Raw genomic sequence first — 19251 nt, 5'->3', positions numbered from 1 at the left:
CAAGATTTTGTTTTAACCCTTTCCCAACGTTTAAATTTTCTAACGTTAAAGTCATTAGAGCACAAAAAAAATGCACTTAGAAAGCTTCCCATAGAAATATTATATAATATTTCATAAGTCCCAATTTTTTTTACATGAATTTCATCCTTGGCTTCAGCCCTAACAAAATATAATAAAATATGTGTGTGTTTCTCAGATTTAACCCCTTTGTTGCCAGGTTTATTAGCAAAATCAGAAGTTTGAAAACTGTGCAAAAAATGAAAAAATCAAATCATTTTTTGTGTGTTATGTCCAGATGACCTTTTTTGTGGGTAAGTTGTCACAGCCTTGGAGTGTCACAAAAATATCTTTTGCTCACTTTGTAGTTTTTGTGTGATGTCATATTTTCTAAAATACTCACGTTAAAGTCATTAGAGCACAAAATAATGCACTTACAAAGATAGCCAGTTGAACACTTGATTAAAGCACACGAACAAAGAAAAAGTGTGTGTGTGTGTGTGTGTGTTTTTTTACTGCCGCAGATGTTTCACCCATTCTTTGATGTGCTGCTGGACAGAAAGAACTGGAGTCAGACTGTCCTCCATGGGGGATTCTGACCTTTTTCAAAGACCACAAATCTACTGCTGTAAGAAATGGTTTTCAGTTAATTTATGTAGAAAAACATGTAATAAAAGCAACTGTTTCCTCGGTGACAGTCAACTGCAGAAGCTCTACCTGTTTTACACAATTGTTTTAGTTCTGGACATACATAGGATGGCTAGCTCCTGCAGCCTCTCTTGTCAAAACTGTCAGTGAGCTGCGGGTAAATAACACATTTAACATTTAAGCACAAAGTTTAAGACAGAACATACGGAATCCAAATATCTATTATTTGGGAGAAAAGTACTTTACAGACTTTTGTTGGCACACAGCGTCACATTGTGATCAGGTTTGGACCCAAGATGCAGAATCCCCAGAACGACTTGAGGCAGGAGTGGTTTAAGAAAATAAATCCTTTATTTAAAGGAGGATGCACCAAAAGTCCCAAGGCACAAAAATCAGACTTAATCCCAAAACGCACTGAGCGGTCAAAAAACAAAACTGAAGCTCACTCATGACAAACTCGAGAGGGAACAGAACAACGCAGCCACATACAATGGACCTGTGTGTGTGTGCGTCAGTAAGGGCTGGGTAGTGCATTATAATGGCTGCAGCGTGTCAGTTTCGATAGGTTCTGCTTCTCTGCATTTGCAATACAATTTAGATGACAAAACTTTCTGCGTGTTGAATTTAGGTGATGAACTGTACGATCATATCTGAGAGGTTAAATTACCGGTTAAGACATTAAAGGTTTGTGACAGCGGCGTATCCACGCTTCATCCTTCTCCTCTAGCTTCATCATTTTCTTAGAGGTTGGCTTTTCACCATTCGGACACGATCTGAGCTTTTAAAGAGGTATGTAAGGGAGGGGGCTGTGGGAACTGCGGGGCTAAAACAAAAAAAAACTTCATGCGCCATTACACACATTAGGCTAAGGCGGGGGAGCCAAGGCCATCTGTTCAATGAACAATACACCATTGATGCTAAGGCGTGGGGGGTCAAGGTCAGGGGGTCAAAGAACAATAGACCTTTCAAAATGTTTGACGAAAGGTGGGTTCTTATACTACTATTATCAGAATCAGAACCATGAGGTTTGTTGCAAGGGACATGTTTGCACTCACCAGGAAATAGTTTTGGCTCTTGGTGCAGGGGACAATCAAGGTTGGGAAGGGTCGGCAACTAATCTTTATCTTATTGTTCTGGAAGTGCAGGTCCTTTAAGCCGGGCGTACACTGTGCGACTTTTTCTCCTTTTTGAGCCGATTTTCCAGTCGTGCGAGAAGCCACGAAATCGGGGCGAGTTTTGCGCCGAGCGGTCGTGTAGTGTACAGGGGGTTACGAGAGGCGATTAACACCACGTGACCAGCCGCCGATCAGCAGTCGTGAGGTCGCAGGGACTTCTGGTGTGTTTAATATTTCGCTCGTCCCTCGTGAGGGTATCGCACTGTTGAAGCAGCGCTGCGAGCAGCTGCGAGCAGCTACGATCCAAAAAGTATCAGAACCGCTCACGGCGCATGCGCGCGCAATCCTGCATCAACGCCGGCCGGTCGCTCGCTATTTCCCTAATAACACACGCTGTTCGTTGTTGTTTCTACATGTTTTTTTACTCACAAAGATTGTCAAGAAAGCGTGTTTGTCATGTTCATGTCAAATTAAACTGATCACAAAACACAGATTCACTTTCTTTATTTCGTTTTCCTCATCCAACCCCCATAAATCCCCGTGTGTCCTCCTGCAGCACTCCCGAAGGACAACAGGCAAGACAAAAAAGTCTGACGTGTTGAGTAAAAACTGCTATTTTTAGCACATTTTTAGGGCCGACGTGTTGCTACCAGACGTACAGTGTGAGCAGTCAGGTCGCATGCGAGAACTGGGTCGTGCAGTGTGAGCACATGACTCGTGAGATCTGCTCTGCGAGGAAGTCGTACAGTTTGAGCTGAAGCTGAACGCTGCGAGTGAAAAAGTCGCACAGTGTACGCCCGGCATTAGGGAGGGCAGGTTGCAGCCAGTCACCTTCTCTGCAGAGTGGATGGCACACTGGAGCTGTTTTTGTCCATCATGGTGGTTGATTTCACCGAACCGCCGCACTTCTGGGTCCTCTATTCATCACACACTTGCATGTTTTGCAACAGAAGACCACTGGTGTGAGAGGTTTTCCAGATGGCTGCTGCCACTTCAACTTTACGACAAACTCTAGAGTCCCAAAAAGAAAAACGCTGGATTGTCGTGATGCAGAGTTGGTCGCAAAAGGGCCCAAATGCAGGTGAGCAGGAACCGGAGGCAGACTGGCAAGCAAAACTATTTAATATGAATTATGGTAGTTTGGATGATACAACGGGAAGACAAGATGAGGTTCTGACAAAGACGAGCTCAAACAGAGGGTTTCCAGACATGAGTCATCAGTAAGTAATCAGGAATCAGGTGAGACCAATAGACACTTAACGAGAGGAGAACACAAGGGAGAAGGAGCAGATCCGGACAATATTCAGCAACTTTTCAGACCCCTCTAGTGACTCTTTTTCAAAGAGGCTACTAGTGACAGATCTAGCTACTTCTTGTGGCGTTATTGAGTTTTACTGAGTTTTACTGTGATGTGGCTGCAAATTTCACTATCTCACCCATGAGCAAATGACAAAAGTCCCAGCCCCGAGCCTGGATGACGTGATAACTGATATTAAAAAGCAAGAATCGGCTGTTGTAGTTATTAGTGTATTTAGTGTGTTTTAACCACTTTTTCTCTCTCCCATAGCTGCGTTTCCATCATCTGAACTTCAGGGAAGATTTACAGGAACCTCCTGACATCCACTTAACCAGGCCGGCCGAACGGCTGCTTTCCGGGCCCCTTTCAGGAACCTTCTGAGTACCTGCTCAGGGGTAGGTACTCCAAACGGCCCGGTGGAGTAGCTGAGCGGAACTTCTGGTTAACTCATGCTGATTGGTTATAACTCAGTAGGAAATTACATCAGCAGACATCGTCTAAAACTACCGGCATTAGTAAAGACACACAAAACCTAAAATAGCGTTTCCCCCCATTCGAAAATAATCGTTTTGTTGGTATCAAAATGCTTCTTTAAAATTCACGAACATCATATGTGAACCCCATGGCAAAAAAAAAACAAGCAAGAGTTAGAAAATTGCATTTTTAGCTCCGTTGACTTGCATTCATTTTTTCGTTCTTCCGCAGACCCATGATGCGGAAGTGACTTAGGCTCCCCATTGGCATTTGTAACATGGAAGTCAATGAGGATTTGCTCACTTCTGCTGCCAGCCCCTAGAGGAGGAGGATGGAACTGCAATTTTAGCCATTTCTGTGTCTGTTTCATTTTCATCCCAGAATAATGGGGGCCTGGTAAACTCACATTTTCATACTGACCTCCACACAACTGACATCTCCAGACACCCATCTCTCATTAGTAAGGTTTAACTTCAAGAAAAAAGCATGCACTGTAGCTTATACATTAAGCAATTGTTTTATTCTAGTAAATTGAATCTTAAGATGTGACAAACAAAATGTGTGATCTTTTTAATCATACCTCCTCTACAACACAGACAAGCTTAATGCCAATGAAACACACGTTAATTTTTTTTAATTAATTCTTTCCAAGTACAATTTGTGCTTAAAGGCATCAACGGTTTAAAAATCAATGAAAGTTTGTGAGGAAAAAAAAAACATTTTTACATTTTATTGTTGTCCAATGAAATGCATTTGTTTTTAGTAAAACTTAGTTTATTCCTCAGTCTAACTACAATCAGAAAGTATTATTGTTGCATCTAAAATTGTCCCACTGGTCTCTTGTTATAAACACATTTCCAGGTGATAGAGGGAGAGGCTGGGTGTGATGGATGAGGAAAGGTTGGAAGAATCAAGACCCATCAGTCATGAGGTTGTACGTTGTGACAAATGTTAGTGTGATGATAAGAAAAATAATGTATACACTCGAGCTGTTGTGATGATAATCTGTATAAAACTAGTTCACACAAGTTAAGTAGCTTTTCAATCAGAAAGTTAATCTATTCCTTTTTTTAAATCAAAAGGAGAAATAAAGTAGAACTTTATTTGACCAGACATGAAGTCTAGAGTAAAAACTGGATTATGACATTGATCAAAATGACATCCTTGCCTGTAGCACCCCTTAGCGCCCTCCTGGCACCACCACTCCGCCACTGAAAGAATACCCCAGTGTAAAAACTACAAAGCTGTCTAAAGGAACTGTAGTTAAACGATGGTTTTGTTTCCTTTGTGGATTCTCATCATGTGAGCAGTCACATGTGGGCTTTGACTGAATCTTTTCCCACAAATCTCACAAACAAAACATTTCTGTCCCAAATGAACTCTAATGTGTTTGTCTAAATTTGTCTTTTTGTTAAACGATCGTCCACAGTGCTCACAAGTAAAGGGTTTCTCTCCTGTGTGGATTATAACGTGGCTGGTCAGGCCTCCCTTTGTGCTAAACGATCGTCCGCAGTGCTCGCAAGCAAAAGGCTTCTCTCCTGTGTGAATTCTCGTGTGAGTTATTAAGCTAAGTTTTTGGCTGAACGATTTTCCACAGAGCTCACAAGCAAAAGGCTTCTCTCCTGTGTGGATTCTCATGTGATTTTTTAAGACCCGCTTTAGGCTAAATCTTTTTCCACAGAGTTCACAGGAAAAACGTTTCTGTTCTGCGTGGCTTCGCCTGTGTTCGTATAAATAGGACCTTAGCATGAAGGTTTTGTCGCAGATCTCACAAGTGGGAGGTTTCTTTACACCGGCAGTAATTACACTTCTGTTTTGACTAGCTGTTTGTTCAGACTTAATTAATATTAGTGGTGCCTGGTCTTTCCTACTTGAGTCTACATTTTGCGTCACTGTAGCAGATTCCTTATTAACCCGAATGCTTGAAGACCTGCTCTCATTCCAGTCGTTGGTACGGTCTTTAGTTTTTGGTTCAGATGCTGACAAGAATATTACAGAAGAGTCAGAACTGTTCCCATCCTGGTCATTTTCTTCAACCACTTCAGACTCTGAAGAGCTGGAATCCACTTCATGTTTTAGATCTGGATTACTGGTACCATCTGCTGCTCCACCATATTCCATACTCCATATTCCACTTTCTGCTTTCACCTCTTCAGTGGCGCAGCTGTGTGAAAGACTTCCGTTTTTGGTTTGGTGCAGATCAAACTGTGACAGCAGAACTTTCTCTTCATCTTCCTCAAACTGACAAGAAATTGCAGTGAATCCAACAAGCTGCGGCTCCTCCTTTATGTTCAGGAGCTCTGGGTCCTCCTGGTTCACACTAGACCACAGTTGATCAGAAACTGGTTCCATAATCAACACGTCTGCTGAACAAGTTCAGGATACACTGAAACACAAAAACAATAGGGACAGTGTTAACCTTAAATCTACAGCAAGTGTGTGTCTGAATGGATGTGTAAAGTGTAAAGAGGTTACAGAAAAGAATCAACCCTGTTTTTCCTGATTCCATATTTTTATTTGGGAATTAAAGAACAGATGATTACTCCAACCATCCCACTGGAATCAGTAAGTGTTCTTTATTCTTTTCCAGATCCCCACAACATCCATTCAGTCAGAATACACCTTTGCCACACAAGTGTAACAAGAACGAACCGTGTCTTCTACTGCGCAGTGCAAGTACTTCCACGTTTGGTCTGAAGGCTGGTTTATACTTCGTCTGTGACAGTGCAGAGACACGCAACACCATTATCTGTCATCGCAAGGGCTCGCCAACAGGCACGCATGCACGGATGGAGTAGAGCCCACTTTTCTAAATATTTGTTGAAAGTGACGGACTACAAGCCTGTGATTGAAATTTGATTGCACTTTATTTTGAAATGCCACATCAAATCTTTATGAAAGTCGGGGAGGATGTAGTACTCGATGTGTACTTTAAGACTGAAGTGGAACGATGTTGTGAAATCAGACAGTTTTTGAGAAATTAACCACTGAATATAGTCAAAATTGTTTTTATAGCCAAATTGAAATGTCAGAAAGGTCAGGGAGGAAGTAGCACGCGATGTGTAATTTAAGACAGAGGTGGAATCAGACAGTTTTGGGGGGAGGAGCAAAACAACGCTGACAAGGACAATGGAACAACATCGAGACACAGACAGGGTTTTATACACAAGGACAGTGTTGGGAGTAACGCAGCACAAAAGTCATTAATGTCTGTAATGCATTGCTTTTTGCTGTAATGTGGTAATGTAAGGCATATTCAGGAGCTCTGGGTCAACCCCCCCCAGGTCTCTATGTTTTTGGCTTTGGATATGGACGGCTTGGACATTGACCTAATTATGTTTATGATGCTTTGCCTGAAGGGTAAAGCCCTGCAATGGGCCGCCCGCTATTTCAAGCAGTATCCAATAGGGGAAGTTAGTTTTTGGATTTTTGCTAAGGATCTACAAGATGCCTTCTGCTGCAACCCACAACCACCCACTTCCTCACCGCCACACCTTCATTTGGCAGAGACAGCGCTACCGGCTCTTCCCTGGTGGACTGCCGTTTGTCAGCTGCCTCCCTCTTACTAGGCGCCCTCTCTGCATCTCCGAGGGGCCGAATCGCCACACCTTCACCGTCAGTCCAGGTGTTTCCTGCTCTGAAACCCCAGCCCGTCCAAGAAGCTCCATCTGTAGCAGCACAGCCCGTCCAAGAGGCTCCGCCTGCAGCGGATCCACTTGTCCAAGAGGCTCCGCCTGCAGCAGTTCCGCCTGTCCAAGAGGCTCCGCCTGCAGCAGTTCCGCCTGTCCAAGAGGCTCTGCCTGCAGCGGTTCTGCCTGTCGCAGAAGCTCCATCTGCAGCGTTTCCGCCTGTCCAAGAGGCTCCGCCTGCAGCGGTTCAGCCGGTCTAAGAGGCTTCACCCCGGCCCAGCCTGTCCGAGAGTCCCGGTCTACGCCTGCAGAGTCTTCGCAGTCTTCACCTTCAAAGTCTTCACCTTCAGAGTCTTCGCCTTCAGAGTCTATGTCTTCAAAGTCCCCTTTTCGTCCTCCTACGTCCCTTCATCGTCCAGAGTCCCCTCAGTCTGTAGAGACTTCGCCTTCGTCTCCTGAAGAGTCTTCGCTTCAGCCTCCCGAGTCCCCTCTTCAGCCTCCTGTATATTCACCCCTTCCTCCTCCTTCAGAGTCCCCATCTTCAGAGTCCCCACTTCATCCTCATCCTCCAGCATCCCCACTTCATCCTCATCCTCCCCACTTCATCCTCCAGAGTCTTCGTCCCTTCCTCCTCCTCCAGTCTTCGTCCCTTCCTCGTCCTCCAGAGTCTTCGTCCCCTCATCCTCCTCCAGAGCCTTCGTCCCCTCAGCCTCCTACGTCCCGGCTCCTGGTTCCCCATCGCTGGCCTCCCAGTCTCCCCTGGTCCCAGACTCCCTGGTCCCTTGTTTTACGTCTCGTGTGTGTCTTGTGGGCGTCTGGTATCCGCCCCTTGGGGGGGACTGTCATGGTCTGCGTCCTCCTCATGTGTTCTCCAGCCCCCTCTAGGATCCCCTTATGTGTCTCCTTGTGTTCCTCATGTCCCTCCTTGTGTTCCCCAGCCCACTCCAGGTTCTCCCCTTAGGTTTCTGTGCCCCTTTAGGTCTCCAACCCCTCTGGATGTCCCTCAAGTCTTCTGTGCTCCTTGTGTTCCCCAACCCCTCCAGGTGTCCCTCTAGGATCCCCCTCCCTCCCCAAGCTTCCTGTGCCCCCTTCTTGTCTCCAGCTCCCACCAGGTTTCCCAGGTTCACTTATTCTTTAGTTAGGCCCGAGCAGCGAAGCGCTGCGAAGGCCTATTGTATCTGCTCCGTTTCTTTTTAGGCCCGAGCAGCGAAGCGCTGCGAAGGCCTATTGTATCTGCTCCGTTTCTTTTTTAGGCCCGAGCAGCGAAAGCGCTGCGAAGGCCTCTTGTTTTTGCTCTGATTATTATTAGGCCCGAGCAGCGAAAGCGCTGCGAAGGCCTCTTGTTTTTGCTCTGATTATTATTATTTTTTGTTATTCCGTGCCCCCTTTGAACAGCTTTTTGGGGACCTTAACATACCCCAAAACTCACAATATTTTGCACACTTGTCAGGCCTGGTGAAAAATTTGATATTTTAAAGGTCCCGAAAAAATCGCAAAGAAAATGGCTGAACAGCGCCCCCTACAAAGTGAAAAAAACCCCTCTCCATAAAGCTTAGTTTATCGTACAGTTATGAAATTTGGTACACTTGTAGTACTCAACAGTCCGCACAGAAAAGTCTCTTGCAACCATGGTCAATATCAAACAGGAAGTCGGCCATTTTGGGTTGAAATGGCGATTTTTTGCCGTTTTTGCCCTTTTTAGGGTCCGTTTCTGATTGGATTGCTCGATCATTTTTCGCACGATCGTCTCAAACATTGTGTAAAATTGCTCAGAAGGGATGGGCGAACAAAATGAGATAAGGATTCTGAGTTTTCGTATATGTTGAAGGGGCGGAGCCAGGCCTCGAAGTTTGACTACTCGCCAAAAATATTTAAATTGCTATAACTTCATAACTGAATGGAATAGAGTTACCAAACTTTCTGTGGTCATTCGTCATCCACCCACAAAGTAAATTGAAAGGTCGGATGATGACATCACACAAGCCCCGCCCCCTCAGGACCAAAAAGATCAAGTTTTACTGTGAAAGGTCCCAAATTGCCCCATTTCACTTAATCACCACAAATTTGTAGCTGGTAACTCAAGACAAGTGGGGGTTGCTTGGCGTAACTTTATGGGAGTTTTCGGCAGAGGGCGGGGCTGTGGTGGCGCGGCGAATTCAGGCGTACCGCCTTGGCCTTACGTTTGCCTCCCATTTCGTCATTTCCAAAGATATCGTCACGAAACTTCTTGTGAGTGATCCTAGTCCGGCCCCCCAAAAGATCTGATGTGAACATCTGGTGGGCGTGGCCTATTTTCTGAAATAGCGCCCCCTAGGACCATTAAAACTATTAGCCCCAAGCCATGCTTTGACTGAGGATTACGAAATTTGGTACACTAATGTGGTGTCTCAGGACCTACAAAAAAGTCTCTTGGAGTCAAGTTCAAAGTCGCACAGGAAGTCGGCCATTTTGGATCAAGTACGCGATTTAGTGGTTTTCGCACACGTTGTTTGGAGAGTGATGCTCCGTCGCCCTTTTCACCAATCTCCTTCAAACTTCTGCTATATACCCTTAAGACATAGGGGAAAAAATTCAACCGTCGGATTTTTCAAAAGTTGAAAGGTGTGGGCGTGGCTAAGCCTCAAACTTTGACCTGTCGCCACGCTACTCTTTTTTTCACAGCTCCCTACTGGACTCCTTTTACCCAATCACCAGGATTCTGTGGCAAACAGCAGTAGACAAGTTGAGGTTACTTGGTCTCCAGTACTGGCAGGTTTTGAAAAAAGGCGGGGCTTTGGGACCATGGCGAAAATCGCCATCACGCCATGGAAATACGTTTGTCTCTCATTTCTTCAGTTATCGTGATATTGCTACGAAACTTCTGGTGAGTGATCCTAGTCTGAGCTCCAAGAGAAATAGACAGCTGAATTTTGTGGGCGTGGCCTATGTTTTGAAATAGCGCCCCCTAGGACCATTTAAACTATTAGCCCCAAGCCATGCTTTGACTGAGGATTACGAAATTTGGTACACTAATGTGGTGTCTCAGGACCTACAAAAAAGTCTCTTGGAGTCAAGTTCAAAGTCGCACAGGAAGTCGGCCATTTTGGATCAAGTACGCGATTTAGTGGTTTTCGCACACGTTGTTTGGAGAGTGATGCTCCGTCGCCCTTTTCACCAATCTCCTTCAAACTTCTGCTATATACCCTTAAGACATAGGGGAAAAAATTTAACCGTCGGATTTTTCAAAAGTTGAAAGGTGTGGGCGTGGCTAAGCCTCAAACTTTGACCTGTCGCCACGCTACTCTTTTTTTCACAGCTCCCTACTGGACTCCTTTTACCCAATCACCAGGATTCTGTGGCAAACAGCAGTAGACAAGTTGAGGTTACTTGGTCTCCAGTACTGGCAGGTTTTGAAAAAAGGCGGGGCTTTGGGACCATGGCGAAAATCGCCATCACGCCATGGAAATACGTTTGTCTCATTTCTTCAGTTATCGTGATATTGCTACGAAACTTCTGGTGAGTGATCCTAGTCTGAGCTCCAAGAGAAATAGACAGCTGAAGTTTGTGGGCGTGGCCTATATTCTTAAATAGCGCCCCCTAGAGCCATTAAAACTTTCAGCCCCAAGCCATGCTTTGACTGAGGATTACGAAATTTGGTACACTAATGTGGGGTCTCAGGACCTACAAAAAAGTCTCTTGGAGCCAAGCGTAAAGTCGCACAGGAAGTCGGCCATTTTGGTGCAAGTACGTGATTTAGTGGTTTTCGCACACATTGTTTGGAGAGTGATGCTCCGTCGCCCTTTTCACCAATCACCTTCAAACTTCTGCAATACACTCTTAAGACATAGGGGAAAAAATTCAACCGTCGGATTTTTCAAAAGTTGAAAGGTGTGGGCGTGGCTAAGCCTCAAACGTTGACCTTTCGCCATTACTTTACTTGACTTAATAACTCCCATGTGCATGATCAGATCTTTTTCGAACTTTGTCTGTGTGATCATTGACCATATCTGTAAACAATGACAATGTGGACAGCTGACATCACCTAAGCCCCGCCCCCTGACTACAGGAATTTATTTTTTATGCTGAAATGCCCATATTTGTCCCCTCTAATTTAGTCAACATGACCCTAAGGTCATGCACTGTCTTCATGATGCTGTAATGACCATTCAGATCTGATAGCTTTCCAGAAAGGGAGGGGCTTTGATGCCATGGCGAATTCTGGCGTAACGCCGTAATCTTAATATTCAATTTAATGGTGAGCTCAGAGGGGATGCTGAGTCAGGGTGAGGTGCAGACTAGGAGGCCATTCGCGGTTTCTGGTGTCGGGGTGGTTGACGTTTCTGTTCTGTCAGACGTGCACTGGTGCCCCGGGCTGCCGTCCAGACCGGAGCGGCGCGGAGCTGCGAGGGCCGAACGACGCTGCTTGCAGCTTTAATTAGGCCCGAGCAGCGAAAGCGCTGCGAAGGCCTCTTGTTTTTGCTCTGATTATTATTATTTTTTGTTATTCCGTGCCCCCTTTGAACAGCTTTTTGGGGACCTTAACATACCCCAAAACTCACAATATTTTGCACACTTGTCAGGCCTGGTGAAAAATTTGATATTTTAAAGGTCCCAAAAAAATCGCAAAGAAAATGGCTGAACAGCGCCCCCTACAAAGTGAAAAAAACCCCTCTCCATAAAGCTTAGTTTATCGTACAGTTATGAAATTTGGTACACTTGTAGTACTCAACAGTCCGCACAGAAAAGTCTCTTGCAACCATGGTCAATATCAAACAGGAAGTCGGCCATTTTGGGTTGAAATGGCGATTTTTTGCCGTTTTTGCCGTTTTTAGGGTCCGTTTCTGATTGGATTGCTCGATCATTTTTCGCACGATCGTCTCAAAAATTGTGTAAAATTGCTCAGAAGGGATGGGCGAACAAAATGAGATAAGGATTCTGAGTTTTCGTATATGTTGAAGGGGCGGAGCCAGGCCTCGAAGTTTGACTACTCGCCAAAAATATTTAAATTGCTATAACTTCATAACTGAATGGAATAGAGTTACCAAACTTTCTGTGGTCATTCGTCATCCACCCACAAAGTAAATTGAAAGGTCGGATGATGACATCACACAAGCCCCGCCCCCTCAGGACCAAAAAGATCAAGTTTTACTGTGAAAGGTCCCAAATTGCCCCATTTCACTTAATCACCACAAATTTGTAGCTGGTAACTCAAGACAAGTGGGGGTTGCTTGGCGTCACTTTATGGGAGTTTTCGGCAGAGGGCGGGGCTGTGGTGGCGCGGCGAATTCAGGCGTACCGCCTTGGCCTTACGTTTGCCTCCCATTTCGTCATTTCCAAAGATATCGTCACGAAACTTCTTGTGAGTGATCCTAGTCCGGCCCCCCAAAAGATCTGATGTGAACATCTGGTGGGCGTGGCCTATTTTCTGAAATAGCGCCCCCTAGGACCATTAAAACTATTAGCCCCAAGCCATGCTTTGACTGAGGATTACGAAATTTGGTACACTAATGTGGTGTCTCAGGACCTACAAAAAAGTCTCTTGGAGTCAAGTTCAAAGTCGCACAGGAAGTCGGCCATTTTGGATCAAGTACGCGATTTAGTGGTTTTCGCACACGTTGTTTGGAGAGTGATGCTCCGTCGCCCTTTTCACCAATCTCCTTCAAACTTCTGCTATATACCCTTAAGACATAGGGGAAAAAATTCAACCGTCGGATTTTTCAAAAGTTGAAAGGTGTGGGCGTGGCTAAGCCTCAAACTTTGACCTGTCGCCACGCTACTCTTTTTTTCACAGCTCCCTACTGGACTCCTTTTACCCAATCACCAGGATTCTGTGGCAAACAGCAGTAGACAAGTTGAGGTTACTTGGTCTCCAGTACTGGCAGGTTTTGAAAAAAGGCGGGGCTTTGGGACCATGGCGAAAATCGCCATCACGCCATGGAAATACGTTTGTCTCTCATTTCTTCAGTTATCGTGATATTGCTACGAAACTTCTGGTGAGTGATCCTAGTCTGAGCTCCAAGAGAAATAGACAGCTGAATTTTGTGGGCGTGGCCTATGTTTTGAAATAGCGCCCCCTAGGACCATTTAAACTATTAGCCCCAAGCCATGCTTTGACTGAGGATTACGAAATTTGGTACACTAATGTGGTGTCTCAGGACCTACAAAAAAGTCTCTTGGAGTCAAGTTCAAAGTCGCACAGGAAGTCGGCCATTTTGGATCAAGTACGCGATTTAGTGGTTTTCGCACACGTTGTTTGGAGAGTGATGCTCCGTCGCCCTTTTCACCAATCTCCTTCAAACTTCTGCTATATACCCTTAAGACATAGGGGAAAAAATTTAACCGTCGGATTTTTCAAAAGTTGAAAGGTGTGGGCGTGGCTAAGCCTCAAACTTTGACCTGTCGCCACGCTACTCTTTTTTTCACAGCTCCCTACTGGACTCCTTTTACCCAATCACCAGGATTCTGTGGCAAACAGCAGTAGACAAGTTGAGGTTACTTGGTCTCCAGTACTGGCAGGTTTTGAAAAAAGGCGGGGCTTTGGGACCATGGCGAAAATCGCCATCACGCCATGGAAATACGTTTGTCTCATTTCTTCAGTTATCGTGATATTGCTACGAAACTTCTGGTGAGTGATCCTAGTCTGAGCTCCAAGAGAAATAGACAGCTGAAGTTTGTGGGCGTGGCCTATATTCTTAAATAGCGCCCCCTAGAGCCATTAAAACTTTCAGCCCCAAGCCATGCTTTGACTGAGGATTACGAAATTTGGTACACTAATGTGGGGTCTCAGGACCTACAAAAAAGTCTCTTGGAGCCAAGCGTAAAGTCGCACAGGAAGTCGGCCATTTTGGTGCAAGTACGTGATTTAGTGGTTTTCGCACACATTGTTTGGAGAGTGATGCTCCGTCGCCCTTTTCACCAATCACCTTCAAACTTCTGCAATACACTCTTAAGACATAGGGGAAAAAATTCAACCGTCGGATTTTTCAAAAGTTGAAAGGTGTGGGCGTGGCTAAGCCTCAAACGTTGACCTTTCGCCATTACTTTACTTGACTTAATAACTCCCATGTGCATGATCAGATCTTTTTCGAACTTTGTCTGTGTGATCATTGACCATATCTGTAAACAATGACAATGTGGACAGCTGACATCACCTAAGCCCCGCCCCCTGACTACAGGAATTTATTTTTTATGCTGAAATGCCCATATTTGTCCCCTCTAATTTAGTCAACATGACCCTAAGGTCATGCACTGTCTTCATGATGCTGTAATGACCATTCAGATCTGATAGCTTTCCAGAAAGGGAGGGGCTTTGATGCCATGGCGAATTCTGGCGTAACGCCGTAATCTTAATATTCAATTTAATGGTGAGCTCAGAGGGGATGCTGAGTCAGGGTGAGGTGCAGACTAGGAGGCCATTCGCGGTTTCTGGTGTCGGGGTGGTTGACGTTTCTGTTCTGTCAGACGTGCACTGGTGCCCCGGGCTGCCGTCCAGACCGGAGCGGCGCGGAGCTGCGAGGGCCGAACGACGCTGCTTGCAGCTTTAATTTTCTTTCTTTCTTCTTTTTTTTTCTTTTTTTTTCTTCCGCGTCTTTGGACGGCCTTTAGGGGGTCTTAGCATATCCAAAAACTCACCAAATTCTGGCCCAATATAGAAAGTGCGTGAAATTTACGTATTTCACTGGCAATGTGAAAGTTGGTATAAAAGTGTTTCAACAGCGCCCCCTGGAAAATTAAAAATACCCCTCCGCATTGACCTTTTTTCATAGTAGAGTGATAAAATTTGGTACACCTGTAGAATTCAACAATACGCACAGAAAAGCCTCTTGCACCCATGGTCAATATCAAACAGGAAGTCGGCCATTTTGGACTAAAGTGGCCATTTTTACCCCATTTTGGCCATTTCTAGGCTCTATATTTGGTTAAACAGTTTGGTCATTTTTCGCACGATTGTCTCAAAAATAATGTGCGATCGAACAGAAGCGATGGACGAATCAAATGAGAAAATAAAACTGACTTTTCGTAAATACTGAAGAGGCGGGGCCAGGCCTCAAAGTTCGAGCACTCGCCAAAAAAATTCAAATTGCTATAATTTCATAAATGAAAGAATTACAGTTACAGTAATTTTCTATGGACAATCGTCATCGCCCCCCGAAGACAAATGAATGGTTGATTGATGATGTCACATAAGCCCCGCCCCCTCACGCCTTAAAAGGTCAAGTTTTACTGGGAAATTGTCCAAAATTCGCCCTTTCAACTAATCACCCCATATTTCTAGCAGGAAACTGAAGACAAGTTGGGGTTGCTTGGCGTCACTTTATGGGAGTTTTCTCCAGAAGGCGGGGCTGTGGCGGCGCGGCGAAGTCAGGCGTACCGACGTGGCCTTACGTTTGCCTACCATTTCGTCATTTCTAGAGATATCGCCACAAAACCTCTTGTGAGTGATCCTAGTCCAGCCTCCAAAAAAATTTGATGTGAACATCCGGTGGGCGTGGCCTATTTTCTGAAATAGCGCCCCCTAGGACCATTAAAACTGTCAGCCCCAAGCCATGCTTTGACTGAGGATTTCGAAATTTGGTACACTAATGTGGTGTCTCAGGACCTACAAAAAAGTCTCTTGGAGCCAAGTGCAAAGTTGCACAGGAAGTCAGCCATTTTGGTCCAAGTACTCGATTTACTGGTTTTCGCACACGTTGTTTGGAGAGTGATGCTCCATCGCCCTTTTCACCAATCGCCTTCAAGCTTCTGCTATATACTCTTAAGACATAAAGGAAAATTTTCAACCGTCGGATTTTAAATAAGTATAAAGGTGTGGGCGTGGCTAAGCCTCAAACTTTGACCTGTCGCCACGCCACTCTTTTTTTCACAGCTCCCTATTGGATTCCTTTTACCCAATCAACAGCAATCTCTGGCAAATAGCAGCTGACAAGTTGAGGTCACTTGGTCTGCAGTACTGGCAGGTTTCGAAAAAAGGCAGGGCTTTGGGAGCATGGCGAAATTTGCCATCACGCCATGGCAATACGTTTGCCTCTCATTTCTTCAATTATCGTAACATCGCCACAAAATGTCTGGTGAGTGATCTGAGTCTGACCCCCAATAGAACTGGACAGCTGAAGTTTGTGGGCGTGGCCTATTTTCTGAAATAGCGCCCCCTAGGACCATTAAAACTGTCAGCCCCAAGCCAAGCTTTGACTGAGGATCACGAAATTTGGTACACTAATGTAGTGTCTCAGGACCTACAAAAAAGTCTCTTGGAGCCAAGTGCAAAGTCGCACAGGAGGTCGGCCATTTTGGTCCAAGTACTTGATTTAGTGGTTTTCGCACATGTTGTTTGGACCTTGATGCCCCGTCGCCCTTTTCACCGATCACCTTCAAACATCTGCTATGTGCTCTTAAGACAAAGGGGTAAAAATTCAACCGTCGGATTTTAAATAAGTATCAAGGTGTGGGCGTGGCTAAGCCTCAAACTTTGACCTTTCGCCATTACATTACTTGACTTAACTCCCATGTGCATGATCAGATCGTATATCAAACGTTGTCTGTGTGATCACTGACCACATCTGAAGACAATGATAATGTGGACAGCTGACATCACCTATGCCCCGCCCCCTGACTATTGGAAGTCTAGTTTTATGGTGAAATGCCCATATTTGTCCCCTCTAATTTAGTCAACATGACACTAAGGTCATGCACTGTCTTCATGATGTTGTAATGACCATTCAGATCTGCTAGCTTTTCAGAAAGGGAGGGGCTTTGATGCCATGGCGAATTCTGGCATGACGCCGTGACCTTACAATTCAATTTAATGGTGAGCTCAGAGGGGATGCTGAGTCAGGGTGAGGTGCGGACTAGGAGGCCATTTGCGGTTTCTGGTGTCGGGGTGGTTGACGTTTCTGTTCTGCCAGACGTGCCCTGGTGCCCCGGGCTGCCGGCCAGGCCGGAGCGGCGCGGAGCTGCGAGGGCCGAACGACGCTGCTTGCAGCTTTAATTAGGCCCGAGCAGTGAAGCTGCGAAGGCCTATTGTATCTGCTCCGTTTATTATTACGCTTTCTTTCTTTCTTTTTTCTTCCGCGTCTTTGACTGGCCTTTAGGGGGTCTTAGCATATCCAAAAAGTCACCAAATTCTGGCCCAATATTGAAAGTGCGTGAAATTTACGTATTTCACTGGCAATGTGAAAGTTCATAAAAGAATGGCTGAACAGCGCCCCCTAGAAAGTGAAAAATACCCCTCTCCATAAAGCTTAGTTTATCGTACAGTTATGAAATTTGGTACACTTGTAGAACTCAACAATACGCACAGAAAAGCCTCTTGCATCCATGGTCAATATCAAACAGGAAGTCGGCCATTTTGGACTAAAGTGGCCATTTTGACCCTGTTTCGGCCATTTCTTGGGTCTATATTTGGTTGAACAGTTTGGTCATTTTTCGCACGATCGTCTCAAAAATAGTGTGCGATCGAACAGAAGCGACGGACGATTAAAATGAGACAATAAAATTGACTTTTCGTAAATACTGAAGGGGCGGGACCAGGCCTCAAAGTTTGAGCACTCGCCAAAAAAATTCAAATTGCTATAATTTCATAAATGAAAGAATTACAGTTAAAGTAACTTTCTATGGACAATCATCATCGCCCCCCGAAGACAAATGAATGGTCAATTGATGATGTCACATAAGCCCCGCCCCTTCAGGACTTAAAAGGTCAAGTTTTACTGGGAAATTTTCCAAAATTTGCCCTTTCAAATAATCATCCCAAATTTGTATCAGGTAACTGAAGACAAGTTGGGGTTGCTTGGCGTCACTTTATGGGAGTTTTCTGCAGAAGGCGGGGCTGTGGCGGCGCGGCGAACTCAGGCGTACCACTTAGGCCTTACGTTTGCCTCCCATTTCGTCATTTCTAGAGATATCGCCACGAAACTTCTTGTGAGTGATGCTAGTCCGGCCCCCCAAAAAATCTGATGTGACATTCCGGTGGGCGTGGTCTATTTGTTGAAATAGCGCCCCCTAGGACCATTAAAACTGACAGCCCCAAGCCATGCTTTGACTGAGGATTACGAAATGTGGTACACTAATGTGGTGTCTCAGGACCTACAAAAAAGTCTCTTGGAGCCAAGTGCAAAGTCGCACAGGAAGTCGGCCATTTTGGTCCAAGTGCGTGATTTAGTGGTTTTCGCACACGTTGTTTGGAGAGTGATGCTCCGTCGCCCTTTTCACCAATCGCCTTCACACTTCTGCTATATACTCTTAAGACATAGATGAAAAAATTCAACCGTCGGATTTTAAATAAGTATAAAGGTGTGGGCGTGGCTAAGCCTCAAACTCTGACTTGTCGCCACGCCACTCTTTTTTTCACAGTTCCCTATTGGACTCCTTTTATCCAATCACCACCAAACAGTGGCAAATAGCAGCAGACAAGTTGAGGTCACTAGGTCTATAGTACTGGCAGGTTTCGAATAAAGGCGGGGCTTTGGGAGCATGGCGAAATTCGCCATCACGCCATGGAAATACGTTTGTCTCTCATTTCTTCAATCATTGTGACATTGCCACACAATTTCTGATGAGTGATCCTACTCTGACCCCTAATATAATTGGACAGCTGAAGTTTGTGGGCGTGGCCTATTTTCCAAAACAGTGCCCCCTAGGACCATTAAAACAGTCAGCCCCAAGCCATGCTTTGACTGAGGATCACAAAATTTGGCACACTAATGTAGTGTCTCAGGACCTACAAAAAAGTCTCTTGGAGCCAAGCGCAATGTCGCACAGGAGGTCGGCCATTTTGGTGCAATTACTCAATTAAGTGGTTTTCGCACACGTTATAAGGAGAATGATATCTCCTCGCCCTTTCCACCGATCACCTTCAAACTCCTGCTATATACTCTTAAGACATAGAGGAAAAAATTCAACCGTCGGATTTTAAATAAGTATAAAGGTATGGGCGTGGCTAAGCCTCAAACTTTGACCAGTCGCCATTACTTTATTTGACTTAATAACTCCCATGTGCATGATCAGATCAATTTCATACTTTGTCTGTGTGATCACTGACCACATCTGAAGACAGTGACAATGTGGACAGCTGACATCACCTAAGCCCCGCCCCCTGACTAAAGGAAGTCTATTG

General features: G+C 45.1%; 1 protein-coding gene and 1 long non-coding RNA gene across 3 annotated transcripts in view; one reads left to right on the top strand and one right to left on the bottom strand.

Annotated features, from left to right (window-relative positions):
- The window catches only part of LOC107372796 (uncharacterized), a 167138-nt gene that overhangs the window by 29355 nt on the left and 118532 nt on the right, over positions 1-19251 (top strand). The gene's annotated exons all lie outside the window — the stretch shown is intronic.
- Positions 2865-19251, bottom strand: part of LOC107373385 (zinc finger protein 431) — a 39342-nt gene continuing 22955 nt past the window's right edge. For both annotated transcript variants that reach the window (XM_054741831.2, XM_054741832.2), the window contains exon 2: positions 2865-5917. In XM_054741831.2, the coding sequence (XP_054597806.2) occupies positions 4795-5883 (1089 nt within the window). In that variant the 5' untranslated portion in view covers positions 5884-5917 and the 3' untranslated portion in view covers positions 2865-4794. The remainder of the gene's footprint in view (positions 5918-19251) is intronic.

This window comes from Nothobranchius furzeri, chromosome 18 (assembly GCF_043380555.1).
Source record: "Nothobranchius furzeri strain GRZ-AD chromosome 18, NfurGRZ-RIMD1, whole genome shotgun sequence".
Taxonomy (NCBI): Eukaryota; Metazoa; Chordata; class Actinopteri; order Cyprinodontiformes; family Nothobranchiidae; genus Nothobranchius; species Nothobranchius furzeri.
The sequence above is the reverse complement of the archived record's forward strand: the minus strand, read 5'-3'. Positions and strand labels throughout refer to the sequence as shown.